This window comes from Rhinatrema bivittatum, chromosome 6 (assembly GCF_901001135.1).
Source record: "Rhinatrema bivittatum chromosome 6, aRhiBiv1.1, whole genome shotgun sequence".
Lineage (NCBI taxonomy): Eukaryota > Metazoa > Chordata > Amphibia > Gymnophiona > Rhinatrematidae > Rhinatrema > Rhinatrema bivittatum.
Window position 1 is genome coordinate 332,593,753 of NC_042620.1, and position 18,493 is coordinate 332,612,245.

Here is an 18,493-nt window from a genome sequence, read left to right on the forward strand (position 1 = left end):
ACTAGGGATGGCCACTACGAGTCATCGTGATGCCCTTCAGCCTATGTAACGCCCCTGCTGTCTTTCAGTGACTCATGAATGAAATCCTTCGAGATCTCCTATATTCTTTTGTAGTTGTATACCTGGATGACATCCTGATCTTCTCGAAAGATCTAGAATCACATCATGATCATGTCAAGACAGTACTCCAACGCCTAAGAGAGAACCAACTCTATGCCAAACTGGAAAAATGCATCTTTGAGCAAAACCGCCTACCCTTCCTAGGGTATATCATCTCCAACAGAGGATTTTCCATGGATTCAGAAAAACTTCAAGGTATCCGAGACTGGCCCCAGTCAGTTGGCTTCCGTGCCTTGCAACACTTCCTTGGCTTTACGAACTATTATAGAAGCTTTATTGCTAATTACTCTATCCTAGCCGCTTCGCTCACCGCCATGACAAAGAAAGGGGCTAACACCTGTGTGTGGACTCCCAAAGCACAAGCTGCCTTTCAAATGCTAAAAGAAGCATTCTGCTCTGGTCCTTGCCTTCAACATCTGGACCCAAGACGCCCCTTCGTCGTAGAAGTCGACGCATCTGCTATTGGAGCTGGGGCGGTGTTAAGTCAATTTTCTCCTAAGGGTACACTAATACCATGCTCATTCTATTCACTCAAATTCTCGCCTACAGAACAGAACTATACTGTCGGGAACTCCTAGCGGTCAAATTGGCCCTCCAAGAGCGGTGCCCCTGGTTGGAAGGGACGCAACACAAATTTACTATTTTCACCAATCATAAGAATCTCAAACACTTAAAAGAAGCACAACTCCTGAATCCAAGTCAAGCCCGATGAGCGCTGTTCTTCGAGAGATTTACTTTTGAACTGCATATCGACCGGCCTCGAAAAACCTCCACGCAGATGTGCTCTCCAGATCCTTCGAACCAGAAGGCATTCCCGATGTCCCAAGACATATCATTGACCCTGCCTGTGCATCCCTCACAGTGACCACCATGGTCCCTGCCGGAAAAACCTTCATTACACGTAGATTACGTGAACAGGTTCTCAAATGGGCCCATGATTCTAAACTGGCTGGACATCCGGGCCGTACCAGAACCCTCAAGATGTTGTGGAGATTCTACTGGTGGTCCAGTATGGTGCAAGACTCCTGCAACTACTCAGATTCATGCCCTGTCTGTGCCCAACAGAAATCTCCTACAGGACGACCATAAGGCCTCCTCCAACCGCTTCTAGCTCCCACCGAACCTTGGTCACTCACATAGATATTGAACAGGACCAGTCCCAACACCAATCCTTGTGGCACTTCGCTTAAACCGCTCTCTCTTCAGAGTAAGTTCCATTTATCATCACACATTGTTGTCTGCCCGTCAACCAGTTTGCAATCCAGGCCACTACCTCAGCACTCACTCCTAAGCTTCTCATTTTATTCACCAGCCACTTCCATGAAAGGCTGGGGAGCTCACCTTCTGCAGCACAATCAACAAGGTCTTTGGGATCAGGAAGAGCAAAAACACTCGATAAATCATTGATCCCCAGGACAGTTCAGAAATGCATGCAAGATCAGGCTAGGATGATTCTAATAGTCCTGGCCTGGCCCAGACAGTCAAGTTATGCGTATCTTGTGCAGTACTCACACTCCTCACCACAGAAACTCAGGAGCAACCCAAATCTGCTAACACAGGAAGAGGAAAGTCTTCTTCATCCCTTGCATTCCATACTAAATCTGACTGCGTGGACTTTGGACGCGCGACCTTAGCACATTGGAATCTTCCTGAACAGATTCAAGATGTCCTTCTGTCGGCATGGAAACCATCCACTAAATGACGTTGCTACTCCAGTTGGTGCACGCAGCATGCCCTGGACCCCTTTATGTATGGGCCCAGACACTTACACTCTTACCTGAATTATCTCTCAAACACTGAACTCACAACCACATTGGTTAGAATACATCTAAGTTCCATAGTAGCGTACCATCATCAGGAAGGTGGAGCATTGATCTCCACTCAACCGTTAATATCCCGATTCATGTAAGGTCTTTTTCACCTGTGGCCTCCGCAAAAGAGAGAAGAGGATTCCTTCCATTTCAGAGTTGTGGAAGTGCTTCGTAAATCTTTCCTCTGGTCTCCTTGCTCAGTGCGCCATAACAGCAATGTTCCCGATCCCATTGAGGCAAGGGAAAGGGGCTTCCAAATGAGTTGAGCAGCCCCACGATGGTCTAGGCTCCGCTTCAGGCTCGATGGGCACATCACATGGCAGGCTGTGGCGGAGCCATCTTGAGCGTGGTTTTGTGCATCGCATTGCCCTTCATAGACCATTGGTATGTGCGGTGCAGGCTGGCTCTGCACATGCGCTGTGTGCCTAACTTCACACATACGTTTGTGCATATGGGCACTTCTACTTATGCGCATCGGGACAGGATCTGTGCGCACTCGATTTCAGGCGCCAGCCAATTGAGTGCACAGTTACCATTTAGAATGGATCCGGCAGCAAAGAAGCACAAGTGACATTCTCTTTGTGCTGCCTGCCATATTAGGGCTACACAGGCTGACCTGGAGTCCTTGCTATGTCAGCACTGTGAGGAACCCCCAGAACTTTTCCAAGCCAGGCTCCTCCCATTCAGAAGATGGGTCAGCCATGATCTTATCCGGTAGCACCCTGGATCTGAGTAATCCCTGGGCTGGGTCTACCTCAGGAGGCGGCAATTCAGCTGTACCTACCCCAGTTCCTCCGGGGCTAGGTGTGGATCAGGGGGCCTTTTCTTGGGTGGAACTTTTTCAAGGTCTTCAACCCTTTGTACAGGCGCAGTCTGTCTCTCCTGCCCCTGTCTGGACCGAACCCCAGCTGGGAAGGCCTCGCTCTCCCAGCCCTATCAGCAGGCCTCAAGACATGCCTCATCTCACCAAGGGTATCCCTGACAGGGACCCAGACACCAAGGATGATGAAGGGGATGCAGACTCATTGAAGGATGGGGAAATCTCTCCAGGCTTGGGGCCATATTGGACCATGTTATGGTTTTTCCATAGAGATGAATTGTTGGCCCTGGTTTCCCAGACCCTGAAGACTGGGAGTTCCTGGCACGGACCCTATGATAGAAACAAAGAAGAATCCCATCCTGGTGTCTCTACAGAAAGCCTCTTGCTATTTTCCGATGCTGGAAGCCAGCAGTTAATTGACCTGGAATGGGATGCCCAGGAAGCCAGTTTTAAAGGAGGTCAGGTATTGGAAGCTCTGTACCCATTGGATATGATAGCCATATCATATCTAATGGGTACAGACCAGGGCGTCCACTTTGGGGCGTTTCCCCAAAGTGGACGCCCTGGTCTGCACCATTTCAAAGCGAACAACTATCCCAGTGGAGAGAGGAGTGGCCTTAAAGGATGCGTATGATAGGCGGTTGGAGTCCATCCTTAAACAAGCCTTTGACGCGACAGCAATGACACTACAGATTGCTTCCTGTTGTGCCCTGGTGGCTTGCTCATACCTGCTTCTTTCTCAAGAGGCAGGTAACTCAGGGGCGCATTCCAAAGAGGCTATGGAGCCCGCTGCTACCTTTCTAGCAGACATCGGCTCTGACTAGTCCGTACCTCGGCCAGAGGAGTGGCCTCAGTGGCAGCGGCCAGAAAACAGCTATGGCTTCTAAATTGGTCAACGGACGTGACATCTAAGGCAAACTACCAAAGATGCCCTCAGAAGTGAATTGGAAAAGCTGGCCAGTAAGTGGGGATAATCTCCAGTGCCTTGTCTATTGGAAGATAAGAGAAAGAGGTCACAGTGTCCCTTGCCTATGAGGGATCAGGCCATGAGCTCCCAGTGCTTTTGGCCCTACAGGAACTCGTCATTTCAGACAGCCTGGTCCTCGGGAAGGTCTTTCAGAGTTGACAGCCAAAAAGAGAAGCTGGTTCAGGTTCAGCTCAAACCTCTCAATGAGGTTTTGTCGACCTATCCATGGGACGAGGTGATAGAGGTTCGACTACAACCTCTTCTACCAGCTGTGGGTCGAGATCACGTCTGACAAATGGGTATGCTCTGGAGTTTTGCAGCATCCCTTGGGACATATGATGTCTCCATGCCTCTCCCAGCACAAGAAGCTGGCAGTGGACTCCACCCTGATAAGGCTCCTCAATTTGAGGGCTATAATTCCAGTACCTACGCCTCAGGAAAATATGGGGCATTATTCTATCTATTTCATTCTACCCAAGAAGGAAGGTTCCTTTCGCCCCCATCCTGGACCTCAAGAGCATCAACCATCATCTACGAGTAATTCATTTCCGCATGGAAACTCTATGCTCCGTCATAATGGCCATACAACTGGGGGCGTTCTTAGCTTTCCTGGACCTATCGGAGGCCTACCTTCCCATTCCAGTCTGATAAGACCACCAGCATTTCCTACACTTTGTGGTGCTAGGCCGCCATTATTAGTTCCAGGTGCTGTCCTTCGGCCTGGCCGCCACCCCCAGAACATTTTCCAAAATTATGGTGGTAGTGGCGGTGGTACTGAGGAAAGAAGGAATCCTGGTGCACCCATACTTGGACAACTGGTTGATCCGGGCGAAGTCGTTAGAAGAGAGCCTCCAGGTGACCAAACAGGGTGATGTCCCTGCTTCAGGAGCTTGGTTGGGTTGTGAACATGCACAAGAGCAGTCTTAAGCCCTCCCAGTCCTTAGAGTATTTGGGCATTCAGTTTGACACAAAACAGGACAAGGTCTTCCTTCCTTCCTCAAGGATAAGGAAGACAATGTGCTAAGTGCGCTGGCTGACGAACACGATACGCCCCAAGATGTGGAGCTATCTTCAGCTCCTTGGTCAGATGGCATCAACCCTGGAGATAGTACCATGGGCAAGGGCACACATGCGTCCACTCCAACACTCCCTGCTGTCACGTTGGAACCTGTTGTCCCAGGACTATTCAATTCGCCGCCTCCTACTGATGGAATTATGTTCTCGGCTTCAGTGATGGATGCAGGAAGCTCACCTGAGCAAGGGTATAAACCTGTCCCCGCTGGACTGGCTAGTTCTCACAATGGATGAGAGCCTCTGGGGGTTGGGAGCTCACTGTCAGGAACTGGCGATCCAGGGGCATTGGACCGAGGAAGAGACCCGCTGGAACATAACCACCTGCAAGCCCGAGCAGTCAAATTAGTGTGTCTACAGTTCAGCCACAGGCTTCAGGGTCAGGTAGTCTGCATGTTGTTGGACATCGCAACAACGGTAGCCTACATCAACCGCCAGGGAGGAACCAAGAGCCAGCAAGTGTCCCTGGAGATAGATCCCCTTATGGAATGGGTGGCATTGACCCTAAGGATGATTTTGGCCTCCCACATTGCAGGAAAAGACAACATCAGAGCAGAATTTCTAAGCAGAAGAGTCTGGATCCAGGAGAATGGATGTTGTTGGCCAGAGTCTTTCAGTTGCTGGTAGGTCGCTGGGACCTCCCATCCATCGACTTGCTGGCAACATCTCTCAATATGAAGGTCTCCTGTTTCTTCATTCGCAGAAGAGATCAGCGGTCCCTGGGGATCGATGCCCTTGTTCAGGCTTGGCTAGAGGAGGACTTAATGTATATCTTCCCTTTGTGGCCCCTGCTGGACAAGGTCAGTCGCAAGATTGAGTGCCATAGGGGACTAGTCCTTTTAGTGGCTCCAAATTGGCCCAGATGCCCATGGCATGCAGACATGCGGAAGCTTCTGATGGAGACCCCTCTATGCCTTCCTCCGCACAGAGATCTGCTCCAACAAGGTCCGATCCTTCACAACGATCCGACTCTGTTTTGTCTTACAGTCTGGCCCTTGAGAGGGCTCGCCTGATAAAGTGTGGATATTTGGCGGCATAATTTCTACCTTGCTCCACGCACGGAAGTTCTCAAAGTCCTTAGCGGATCAGGAGAATATTTGAGGCCTGGTGCGAGGAACGCAGGGTTGCCCCTCGGACAGCCAACATCCCTCTGGTTCTGGAATTTTTACAGGATGGCCTGAATAAAGGGTTGTCCCTTAACTCCTCGAAGTTCCCAGGTAGTGGCTCTCTCCTGTTTCAGAGGCGAGGTGAATGGAACCTGCCTGTCAGCGCATCCGGACTTGGCCTGTTTTTTGAAAGGAGTAAAACACCTTCGCATCCCTACGGTGGTCGGTCCCTTTGTGGAATCATATTCTAATTTTGGACTTTTTGGCAGGGCCTTCCTTTCGGAAGCCTGTTAATGCTGAAAACAGTGTTCTTGGTGGCGATATGCTCGGCTCATTGCATCTCTGAATTACAGGCATTGTCGTATTGGGAACCTTTCCTCCGAGTAACTCCAGGAGCATTACAGCTCTGCACTGTTCCATCCTTCTTGCCAAAGGTAGTCTCGGAGTTTCACTTGAATCAGTCTCTTTCCTTACCGTCCCTAGACAGACACAAGGACACAGAAGCCTACCACCTCCTCCGCCATTTAAACATCAATAGGCTTTTAGTGCGGTATCTGGAACTCTGAGAACCGGTGCACAAGACAGACTGTTTGTTTGTTATTCACGGTAGAAGGAGACAAGGCGAACCAGCTTTGTGAGCTACCATAGCTTGCTGGCTCAAGGAGGTGGTCACGGGATCTTATGTAGAGGCAGGGAAGCCATTACCCTTTCAGGTTTCATTCCACTAGGGCCCAGGCAGTATCCTGGGCGGAAGCTAAGCTACTGTCTCCCGTCGACATCTGCTGAGCAGCGACATGGTCTTCCTTGCACACCTTCTCCAGGTTCTATCGCCTGGACGTTTGGGCCTGAAAGGACGCAACCTTTGCAAGAGCAGTGCTAACCAGACCAAGGGCAAGCCTCCTGCCCCGTTCATGAGTAGCTTTTGTACATCCCATTGGTTTTGAGTCCATCTGGCTACATGTAGAAAATGAAGAAATTAATTACCTGATAATTTCATTTTCCTTAGTGTAGACAAATGGACAGCATCTCGCCCATGGCTGTCCAAGAACAGTGCCAAGGAATCACCCATATCGATTCCAAGAGATTATAGGTAAACTGTCGCCCAATACCTAGATCAGGGCATCTATAATCCTGCTGGGATTCAGCACTTATATATGGTTGAGTACATTTACAGGTATCCATTTTTAGGTTAATCAAGTTTTAATCAAGTTTTTTCAATAGCATGACCACAATTTTGAGGAGAATACTGAAGGGCTGAGGTTACTGCAGGGGTATATCTAAGATGACGTCAACTTTGAAACCTGACTCCATCTCCATCTGCTAGCAGGGGAACATATAACCCATTGATCCTGAGTCCATATGTCTACACGCTAGGAAAACAAAATGATCAGGTTAGTAATTTCTGCATTTGCTTACCATAAATGGTGCTTTCCATAGATCGCAGGATGAATTAGCCATGTGAAATCCACCCTCCTCCTTGTACAGCAACCTATACCAAGAATTAAACTAGCTTTTTTATCGACTGAAGAGAGTTCTGGAATGGTCATTTGCACGAGAAGGCCTGCAGATGCACAATACAAAAAACTTTAACTGACTTGAGACACAACTCTGCAATGTGCTGCCTGATGACATCACCTATGAAGCATGACTAATTTATCCTGCTCTTTACGAAAAACACAGTTTACGGTAAGCAAAACTTGCTTTTATCTCACCAAATCTTGATGACCCCCAGGATGAGGGCATCTGTTCAGTGGTGGATGAATTCAAAATCTCATTACATGTCCCTCCATATCGTGAATTTGTCTACCGATGCCTCTACCAAGTGATGGTGGACTCTTACCTGAGCTACATGAACACAATAATTGTGGACCCAAGTGTGTAGATTAATCAGCTAGAAATGTGAGCCATTGGTTATACTCTCAGAGCTTTCTCTCTCCTCCTCTCAGGAAAGAGAATTTGAATGCACACAGACAATCAGGTGGCCATATCTTATGCCCTGTGACAAAAGACCATCCAAGTCTGGTGATAGGCAAGTCGTCCTAGTCCCAACACAACTCAGTGTCACACAATTGGGAAAAAAAAATAAGAGAACTTCCAACATTTATTTTAAAAATCTCAAAAATTATTTGACCATCATAATAGGCACTACTGACAGTGTTTTAATTTGGCTTTTAAATAAGGATGTATTTGTATCAATTTTATTGTATATCGATAATGTGAATGTTTTGTGTCTTGTTTTTTGTTTTATATGCTGGTTTTATTGATGTTTTAAAATTGTAATCCACACACACTTTTGAATGTGTGAAATATGACTTACTAAATAAATAAATAAAATAAATAGAGCCTTCATTTGCCTTATCATTAATCATATGGTCTCAACCTCAAACAGCAGGATGAATTAGCCATTCTTAATTCCTGCCTGCCTCCCTGGAGAGTCATCTGTCTCACTGAAGCTTAAGTTCTGGAAGCGACTGATGGGCTCAAGAGGCAGCACATGTGCACTAGTATTCCACACATGCTCAGTAAAGCTTTACTGAGCTTTGAGAGATGGGTCTGTATTGGCACCATCAGATTATGTCACCCACACATTATGGCTGAAACATCCTATTGACTACAGAGACCTCAGTTTACAGGTAAGCAAACGTGCTTTCTCTTTCTCAAAATATCCCCTCTCGTCCTCTGCTTCAGAGAAGTCCAAAAGGTATACACACTGGTAAAGATGAAAATTGAGGTAGTATGAGGGAGATGAGTTCATAGCATTACATTTTAAGTAGTATGAATAAATAATATTAAAATATTAATTTTGCCTCCCACTGGTGTATTACTCTGCCTAATTCATTTTATTATAAATAGCTGAAATCCATAGAAATTCCCCAGAGGCCCCTTTCCCCAGTTGGAATTCAACACTCACTTCTATCCTCCTCAGCTACAACCCACCACACTGTGATTCCTTTCCCTAGGTGCACCCAGCAGTCCCTGCCCCCATCATTGGCTCAGTCCCAGCACAGTCTGATCCCCTTCCATAGTCTCGCCCCAGGACACCTTTTCCTCTTAAGGACCCAGCCCAAGCCCAACACACTCACCTCCCCCCTCCCACACATGTTGCCCCAACCCTGGCATTTGCTAACCCCCATTCTCGAACATGCATATCATTTCCATTAAAAAAAAAAAAATTCCATGTAAAAGGGCATCTGAGTTTTCAATTCACTGAAATACCATAATGTTCAGGAGAAAATCTTCAACATAACTTGGTTATATAAATGTTGAAGATTTTCTCCTGAACATTATGGTATTTCAGTGAATTGAAAACTCAGATGCCCTTTTACATGGAATTTTTTTTTTTTTTATGGAAATGCTATGCATGCACTTAGCTTATGTCTTCCTCATAGTTAAACTTGAATAGGTCAGTTTGATTTCTTCTCTAATTTTGCCTATTTTTTTCTTTTTACAATTAGGCCCTGCTGGACAAGGTTCACAAGGAAAGTTGCAGCATTTTGGCATGCTCAGAATATCCCTTCATTTACGAAGTGGTTCCAGGGATGTCTCAGCGCAGTACTGGTCTGGAGAGCTGGCAGCAAGAGAGACTAAGCCTATGCGGTATAATAGAGTCCTTGAAGGAGTTACTTATTAATGCGATTGACAAAGGAGGCAAGGTACAAAACGTGTATTGAACTGCCTGTCCACACACCATCACACAACCATACCAAACTGTAAAAGTGTTTGGGGATGCTCTGTCTTGTCAATAACCCCAAGCTTACTATGTATAAAGATTTGTATGGTATAAAGTATTTCTTGTCACTTCCCTTACATAATAATGGAGACTGCTCTGCTGCTGCTATCTCAGGCATTTATTCCATTTCTTCCTATGAAATTGTGTGATATGGGTTAATAGGTACTGTAGGAGAGTTTATGTATGTTATGCTTTATTTTGCAATAGTAGCTTTTATTTTGCCCATAGGATGCTGAAGACGCTCCCTGTGACTGGAGAAAAGAGATGTTCCACAAAATGCAAGGATTATTTGAGAAGGAGCGCATCTCTCTGTGCAATGAGCTGTATTCACATCTCTATGACCACAGTTCTGGAGACCAGCGTTTCTTGGTAGAGAAATTGGAACACATCGTGAATGAAAAGGTGATTATAAAAAAAAAAAAAAAAATTCTTCATAAGTTTTCTATTTGGAATCCTAAGTATTTGGATATATCTTACGTACACCACATTTGAAGAAAGACCTATTTAAATACTGACCAGTCTGGCTGAATAAGCAAAGCTCCTTCAGTTCTTTTTGGTTTGAGCAGTTAAATGTTATTTTGAGGGTTTGTTTTATTGTTTAGGTGTGGTAGTTAATTTTTCCATTTGTTTGACACAAGTTATATGCTCTGCAGATAAAAGTCATTGAGGTTCAGGCTTCAAAGCTTGAATCAGAAAAGGGGTTAAATGCAGTAAATAGGGCAGATTTGATTTAATTCAAATCCATTTAAATCAGGATTTAAATCACTGGTCAGGAAGCAGGGTACATTTGATTTAAATCCAACCCATTTAAATCATCATTTAAATCACTAGTCAGGATTCTATTTAATCATTATTTTCTAGTAAAAGTACAAGTCTCAGATAGCAGGTTTCATTTTTAAAAGGTAGATAGGTGTACATTATATATTAGAAAGCACTCTTTTATTTTTTTTATTTATAACATTTTAAATTACATCCAACGTTGTATAAAACAGCATGAAGAGATCAAAACAAAAGGAAACATAATTAATAGGCAATTCAAATCCCTCATACCCCTGTCAGTCTACTAATAGTGCAAGAGGTTTCCAAATCACAAATTATGAGAAAATATAACAAAAAGGAATATAACCTAACAAGAGGAGAGAACACATTAAATATTTTGTGGGCCTCTGACTGTTGAGGGGCAACTTCAGAATTTGCAGCAAAGAAAGCAGTGTCCTGTTATGAAATAACAATTTTAGAAGAGAGTCATGATCCCACTTAATAGCAAACGTTACAATTAAAGTAGCAGACGTGATTCCTTCTTCAGAGGATTGTTCCAAAAAGGAAGACAAGCGAGAGTCCAAGAGGAGCTGAAAAATCTTCTTTTCCTTCTGAAAGCTTACAAGGTATAGGCATAATACGCCTTTGAAACTGGGGGAAACAAATTTTCAGAGACTTAAGTTTCCAAACAATATCTGTGCAGCATCTCCATAGGAGAGACAAGTTTTTTCTTTGGGAAATGTGATAAAAAGAGCTACAGAAGCTGAATATACACCATGCAAAGTTGTACCCTGCTAAGCTTAGGCTGACAGTGGACGAGAAATCTGTTGTTCTGGACTCTAAGGCCGCAGAAAAATGGTTGCTAGAGAGGAAGGAACAACGTGCAGTTGAAGTCTAATGTGCGTTAGTTACGGATTATTGGCAGTCCTCATCCTTTTGATGGAAGCAGCAGCCGGAGGAAGTTTGATGTATTTGAGTGGAGGTTTTAGAGCAAAGAAAGCACTTCTTCTCCCTGCTACCAGCTCACAATGCCATATTTCTTTCTCCTAGGACAAGCAGGATGGTGCTCCTCATATATGGGTGACATCATCCGATGGAGCCCAGCACAGAAAACGTCAAAGTTTTTAGAAACTTTGACTGGCAGACTGAGCATGCCCAGCCTGCTGCTATCCATGCGTTCACGTGAGGTCCCCCTTCAGTCTCTTCCGCAGTGCAGTAGCCTTGCGGTTGTGGAGCTCCAAATCTTCGAAAATGTTTTGCTGTTTTTTCGGGGTTTTATCTGTGTCGGGTCCCCTTCGCATTCAGTTCCTCTGTTCAGTAGGTACTCTTGGCTTTTGCCTTTGTTATTTGCGGTTGATTCCCGACTCCTGCACCGGGGTGCCTGTCAGTCATCGATCGCACGCCGTCCTCTTTTTTCGATGGCGGTGTCGGGTTTTTGACTATGCCCCCAGTGCCCGCGGACCATGTCAATCACGGATCCGCATGAGGTATGTATCCTCTGCCTGGGGGCCTTGCATGACGTCCAGGGATGTCGTTTGTGTGATCAAATGACCCCCAAAGGGCGTCGTGCATGCCTGGACAAAATGGAGAAGCTTTTCGGCATTTCAAAACCTTCCGCTTGGCTTCGATATCTTCCACACCTAAGGACCGTGGGGAACCATCCCCGTCTCTTCCTCTGGCGGTCCCGATGTCCAGTACCCCTAAGAATCGGGGAGAGGGAGATTGATCCTCGGTGGTCTCTCCCCTCCCCCTAACCTCGGGGTCATCGTCTTCCTCAGTGCCAGGGAAAGACTGGGCACTACACGTGTAGTGTATTCAAGCCAACAGCAGCCTCAGGAACAGTGAAGGAACATCACAAGGCTTGACTAACTTAATGATGGTGCAATTTTTTTTTAATTTATAATGCTTCACAGTTACATAAATCAAGATAATAGCTCGCCTTGCGTCAGGCACAAATATCATGTAGACATATTACTTACGGATGCACCACGAGGTCCTACCAGATCACCCAGAATCCCTTGCGGCCTTCTGCCTTAAGGATGCCTGGGTTAAAAGCCTTTACCAGGCTCCTTAAGGTATAGAATGAGGGAGTTGGTATACTCTGTCACAAGCCAATTCATTGGCTATTAGAAATTCTGAAGCTTTTTGCTAAAATAAATAAATGAACAAATAAATCTTCAGAATTTATAATAGCCAAATCATTGACAATTTAACTTCTTCTCCTTTCCTGTTACTCAGATCTGAAGAAAGTGTAAAGTTTCTCCCAATGTCCAAAATCTATATCTGAGTCTTACTACTGTGAAATGGGCAGACTAATAATCCCAGTTACTTAACTGAATGAAAAGTCCCAATGGAAAAGGCTTTGAAGTTCCTGCATCATTAAAACCTTTCAAGTATCTGTATCATATCCCCTCTGCACCTCCTCTCCTCCAGGGTATACATATTTAGATCCTTCAGCCTGTCCTCATAAGTTTTCTGATATAGACCCCACACCATTTTGGTCACCCTTCTCTGAACTGCCTTTGTCCTCTCCTTATCCTTTTTGAGATATGGTCTCCAGAACTGAGCACAGTATCCCAGGCGAGGCCTCACCAAGAACCTAAACAAGAGCATTATCACCTCCTTTTTCTTACTGGTTATTCCTCTCTCTATATAGCCCAGCATTCTTCTGACTTTAGCTATCGCCTTGTCACATTGCTTCGCTGCCTGCACATTGACAGACACTATCACTGCTAGGTCCCTCTCATATCCATGCACATTAGTCTTTCACACACACACACTCACACCCCCCCCCCCCCCCCCCCCCCCCCCCCCCCCCCCCCCCCATCACATCCAGCTCTTTTGGATTACCAAGCCCCGGATGGATGACTACACGTTTTGGCATTGAATTCCAGCTGGCAAGTCTTCGACCAAGCTTCCTTAAATCATTTTTCATTCTCTCTACTCCTTCAGGTGTGTCTACTCTGTTACAGATATTAGTATCATCTGCAAGTAGGTAAACTTTACCTTCTATCCTTTCCGCAATGTTGCTCACAAAGATATTGAATAGAACCGGTCCCAAAACCAATCCCTGTGCACTCCACTTAACACCGTTCTTCCTTCAGAGTAAATTCCATTTACCATCACCCGCTGTCTCCTGTCGGTCAACGGTTTGTAAACCGCTCCACCACCTTGGCGCCCACTCCAAAGCTTCTCATTTTATTCATGAGCCACCTATTTGGGACAGTATCAAAAGCTTTGCTGAAATCCAAGTAAATCACATCGAGCGCTCTTCCTTGATCCAATTCTGTAGTCACTCAATCAAAAATATAAATCAAATTTGTATGACAGGACCCCTTCCCCTTGTGAATCCATGCTGTCTCTGGTCCAGCAACCCACCGGATTGTAGATAATTCTCTATCCTTTACTTGGAGGAAACTCCATTAATTTTCCCTGTACTTTCCAGCCTCCTTTGCTACCACTTCTGTGTAGTGGGACCACCACCTCACTTCTTAAATCACCACTCCCAAATCCAGGGATCTGTTGAATAGGTATTTCAGTGGACCCACCAGCACATGTCTGAGCTCCCTTAGTATCCTGGGATGAACCTCATCCGGCCCCATGGCCTTGTCCACTTTGTTTTCCTAACTCTTCCCATACATTCTCTTCTGTAAAAGGAGTTACGGCCACCCCACTCCCATCTATAGTCTTGTCAACCAGCAACGGTTCTTCTCCGTGAAGACTGAACTGAAGCATTTGTTTAGTATTTCTTCCATTTCTTCATCTCTCTCCACACATTGCCTCTTGTCACCTTTCAATTTTATTATACCACTTTGGGCCTCCCTTCTTTCTGTGATATAAATGAAAATATGTTTTATCGCCTTGCTTTATCTCTTCATTCATTGCTATACACTAACTCTCCCATCTTATTTTTAGACTTCTAGCATTTGTATACAGATATTTCAAAGTATGTTTGTATTAACAACCTACTTATCAGTTGACAAGGGTAATTTGAAAAGTTAGTGTGGTTTGTTAGTTTGCAAGTGATTGTATTAAATTGTCCAGACTCTCATTCAATTTAAACAGAAGTTTTTACTTTACTAAAATTGGCATTTATGCTTCTGTTAGGCTCAGTGGAGGAAGTATGATTGAGATAAAAAAAAAAAGTTGAGTGAGAAAATAGAATGAGAAAGAGAGAATGATAGAGTAAAAGGATTGATAAACTGATGGAGGAGAGACATGGAAAGGAAACAAATGGGAAAGAAGTAGTGACTATTGGTCATACAAGAAATCCCCTAAGTTCCCATTAAAAAGTAGGTAGTTGCTTATACTGCTTGCTCACCCAAAGTCACTTGAAGGCACAGCTCCCTCAAACACAAAATTCTAGCGTCATCTCAGAGCGTTACACAAATTTTTCTAGTTCTTATCAAGAGGTTCTTACCCCTTCACCACGTTTGTTTGTGGGCATGTCTGAGAGATGTCTTTTGTTTTGTCGAATTAGATGAAGATTCTTTTGTAATAGGCCATTATTGTTCTCTGTTAATGTCTTTTGCTCTTGAGCAAAAATATTTTAAGTTGATTTGTTTTCTACTCAGGAAGAACAGCAGCAGCTTGTTTTGGAACATCTCCTGTCCTTGGATCGCAGTAGCTTGCTTGCAGAAATTCAAGATTTGCGGGCTCAGCTGCGAATGACTCATCTCCAGAATCAAGAGAAGTTGCAGCAGTTGCAGGAAAGCGTTACCAGTGCTGAGGAGCATGGGAGCAAGCGTGAACACCAACTCCGGAAGCAGGGTAAGAAACCCCCAGCTGCCTCTGTCTGTGGTGGAACTCAGAAAGGAAAACTACGAGATTGCAAATCATTAGCCAGAAACACAGAAAGGACTTTATGATGATACTCAGAAAAAGAACAAGTTTAGAAATTGAGAGACCATTGACTCCCTGTTCAACTGCATTTCCTTAGCTCAGGTTTTCAAATCAATAATATTTTCTATAAGTAACAACTGTTTGATTGGTATATCATTTCTAAAACACTTTTAGGTCCATATTCAGAATCATTTAGCTGGATAAAGGTATAGAAAAGGGAAACCAAAATGATAAAGGGGATGGAACAATTCCCCTATGAAGAAAGGCTAAAGAGGTTAGGACTCTTCAGCTTGAAAAAGAGACAGTTTTTGCCTCTACGGCCAACTTCTTTTCAAATTCTCTCTTAGCCTGTCTTATCAACGTCTTACATTTAACTTGCCAATGTTTATGCATTATCCTATTTTCTTCTGTTGGATCCTTCTTCCAATTTTTGAATGAAGATCTTTTGGCTAAAATAGCTTCTTTCACCTCCCCTTTTAACCATGCCGGTAATCGTTTTGCCTTCTTTCCACCTTTCTTAATGTGTGGAATACATCTGGACTGTGCTTCTAGAATGGTATTTTTTAACAATGACCACGCCTCTTGGACATTTTTTACTTTTGTAGCTGCTCCTTTAGTTTTTTTCTAACAATTTTTCTCATTTTATCAAAGTTTCCCTTTTGAAAGTTTAGCACGAGAGCCTTGGATTTGCACACTGTTCCTTTTCCAGTCATTAAATCAAATTTGATCATATTATGATCACTATTGCCAAGTGGCTCCACCACAGTTACCTCTCTCACCAAGTCCTGTGCTCCACTGAGAATTAGATCTAAAATTGCTCCCTCTCTCGTCTGTTCCTGAACCAATTGCTCCATAAAGCTATCATTTATTCCATCCAGGAACGTTATCTCTCTAGCGTGACCCGATGATACATTTACCCAGTCAATATTGGGGTAATTGAAGTCTCCCATTATTACCGCACTACCAATTTGGTTAGCTTCCCTAATTTCTCTTAGCATTTCACTGTCTCACTATCTTGATCAGGTGGACGGTAGACTATAGTCTTCCCCAACACACAAGAGATTTCTACCCATTGTGCATTTAGTCTCATGCAGGATTTTTATCCTGTTGGACTCTATGCCATCCTGGACATAAAGCGCCACACCCCCTCTTATAGGGCCTGACTTTCAAAAGTATTTGCATGCTTTAAACTGGGTTTTACACGTGTAAATGAACTTTACTCATATAAGTGTAATTTTAAAAACTGCTGCAATATATGCCATTGAATTGTCAATATTTACCTGCATTTAGTGCAGTTAACATGGATAAGTGGCTTTTGAAAATTGTTGCAATAGTATGTTACATTTACATGCATAACTCCTTTAAATATTCATCTGCTATTCTGTATTTTTAAATATTTATTTTATGAGAAATCACGTGACACCTTGATGGGAGAGGATGTGATCCCCTGTCGCGGAGCTCAGGCCTCTACCTTTATACCTCATCCAGCTCCATCGGTAGCCCTTCCTGCCTTTGCTTAACTCGGTGGTGGCCACCTGCAATACTATCTCGCTGGCGGGACCCGATGGCGGCATGGGCAGGGAAAAAAGAAAAAGACCGCGAGAAGGCTCGCCCGGCCGACAACAACCCGGAAGTGGTGGTGCGGATGCTGCAGCAGACCGCGGCCGCGCCGAGCGCAACGGCTGAACTGACAGCGGCTGTTCTCGCCGCACTTACCCCGGAGTTTCAAAAAATATCTGAGAAGCTGAAGGAATTGAATGCCGGGATGGCAACTACTGATCGCTGTTTCGTGGCGCTGGTGCCAGGATAAGGACAGGAAGCAAGTTGGAGATACGGAGAAAGGCCAACAGTCGGGGCAGACAGGAGGCAGACATGCAAGAGATCAGGACCAGGCGGCAGGCAAAACATGGTCAGCTCCAAGCAAGAGGGTCAGAATCAGGAAATCAGGCTGAGGACACAAGAAGACACACACACAAGGCTTTGGACAAGAACCAGGAGCACAGGAAACGCAGGAGCAGCATGCACGAGTTGAAAGTAGGAGATCCGTTGCTGAGGCAAAGCTGCTGTGCGCAGCTGTGCTTTATATACCCAGCTGCGTGATGTCATCAACAGGTGCTGGTAGCTGAAGTTCCCACCACCGGTCCTTTAAATGGTGGCACAGTGCAAACGCGCCTAAAGGAACCCGCGGGGAAGCGAAGCATGATATCATGCTGGTGGTGTCCTGCCGCAAAAGGAGAGCCTCCAGGCCACTCCTACTGCCAAGGCACTGCAGGGGTGAGTGATGCCGGTTGTGGACAGGACCCGCGACTGGTGAATGTAACAGATTGCTAGCAGGGCTAAAGTTCTTAGATCGTGTCAAATTGCTCAAAATTCAGCTGCTCGCGTTCAGGCAGGCACTGGCCTCCATGTCATTGGCTACTGATAAATGGAGGATCAAATATAAAGTGATGTCCAGGAGCAGTGTGTCTTCCCGGATAAATTTGATGCTGTACGTGTATAACCCTGCACGGCACTGAGATCTTCGCAGTCTGGTCTACTTGATATTCCCTCTGTGCATTTGGCCAACCCACCAAATTCTGGGAAAAGGCTTTCCCCGTTGCAGGTCCGATATGTTGGAACCCCCTTCCTTAGTAGTTACAGGGAACAGCCTGCACTCAGACCTTCAGAAAGCAGCTTAAAAATATATTTGTTTCCACAGGCGCTTAAATCTAGTTTATAAGGTGTGACTGACTCTCTCTTGTTTGTTAATGTGTATAATGCCATTCACAGGGCATATATTTCAGTGCTTGCAAATGTCTTATGTGTTATTCTTTAGATTAAGAGTGTGCTAAGGGGGCAGGTCAGGTTGTCATTGTCTTGTTCTTGTTGTAATTGTTTATGATAATTATGTTGTGCTCTGCATTGAGCCTTTGATTAGTGCAGGTAATAAATCTTTTAAATAAATAAATGGTGCTGTGAAATATGCTTATTAGAGCCGAACAAAAGCATTGGCAAATGAAATGTAAAACATTTAAGGGAGGCTAAGAGAAAATTTGGAGAGAAAACTTGCCAAAGAAACACAAACTGATAAACCTTTTTTTCGGCTAAGTGGCAGTCCACTGCCACGCAGAGGGACATAGGTTTGATCCCCAGCTAAGAGCTTACCCCCTCCAGGTGGGCTGGGGATGCTGGAGGTAGCATTCACAACCTCTTGGGAGAAAGGGAGTTATAATCATCGTGCATGCAATGACAACAGCTAATGACTGGATTTAAGGCCCATGGTTACAG

The 18,493-nt window shown here is 44.9% G+C and overlaps 1 protein-coding gene across 5 annotated transcripts in view; it reads left to right on the plus strand.

Moving 5' to 3' along the window:
* The window catches only part of PCNT (pericentrin), a 167,440-nt gene that overhangs the window by 45,472 nt on the left and 103,475 nt on the right, over positions 1–18,493 (plus strand). For all 5 annotated transcript variants that reach the window (XM_029607715.1, XM_029607714.1, XM_029607713.1 and 2 more), the window contains exons 5-7: positions 9,351–9,548; positions 9,854–10,027; positions 14,959–15,154. In XM_029607715.1, coding sequence (XP_029463575.1) covers positions 9,351–9,548; positions 9,854–10,027; positions 14,959–15,154 — 568 coding nt within the window. The remainder of the gene's footprint in view (positions 1–9,350; positions 9,549–9,853; positions 10,028–14,958; positions 15,155–18,493) is intronic.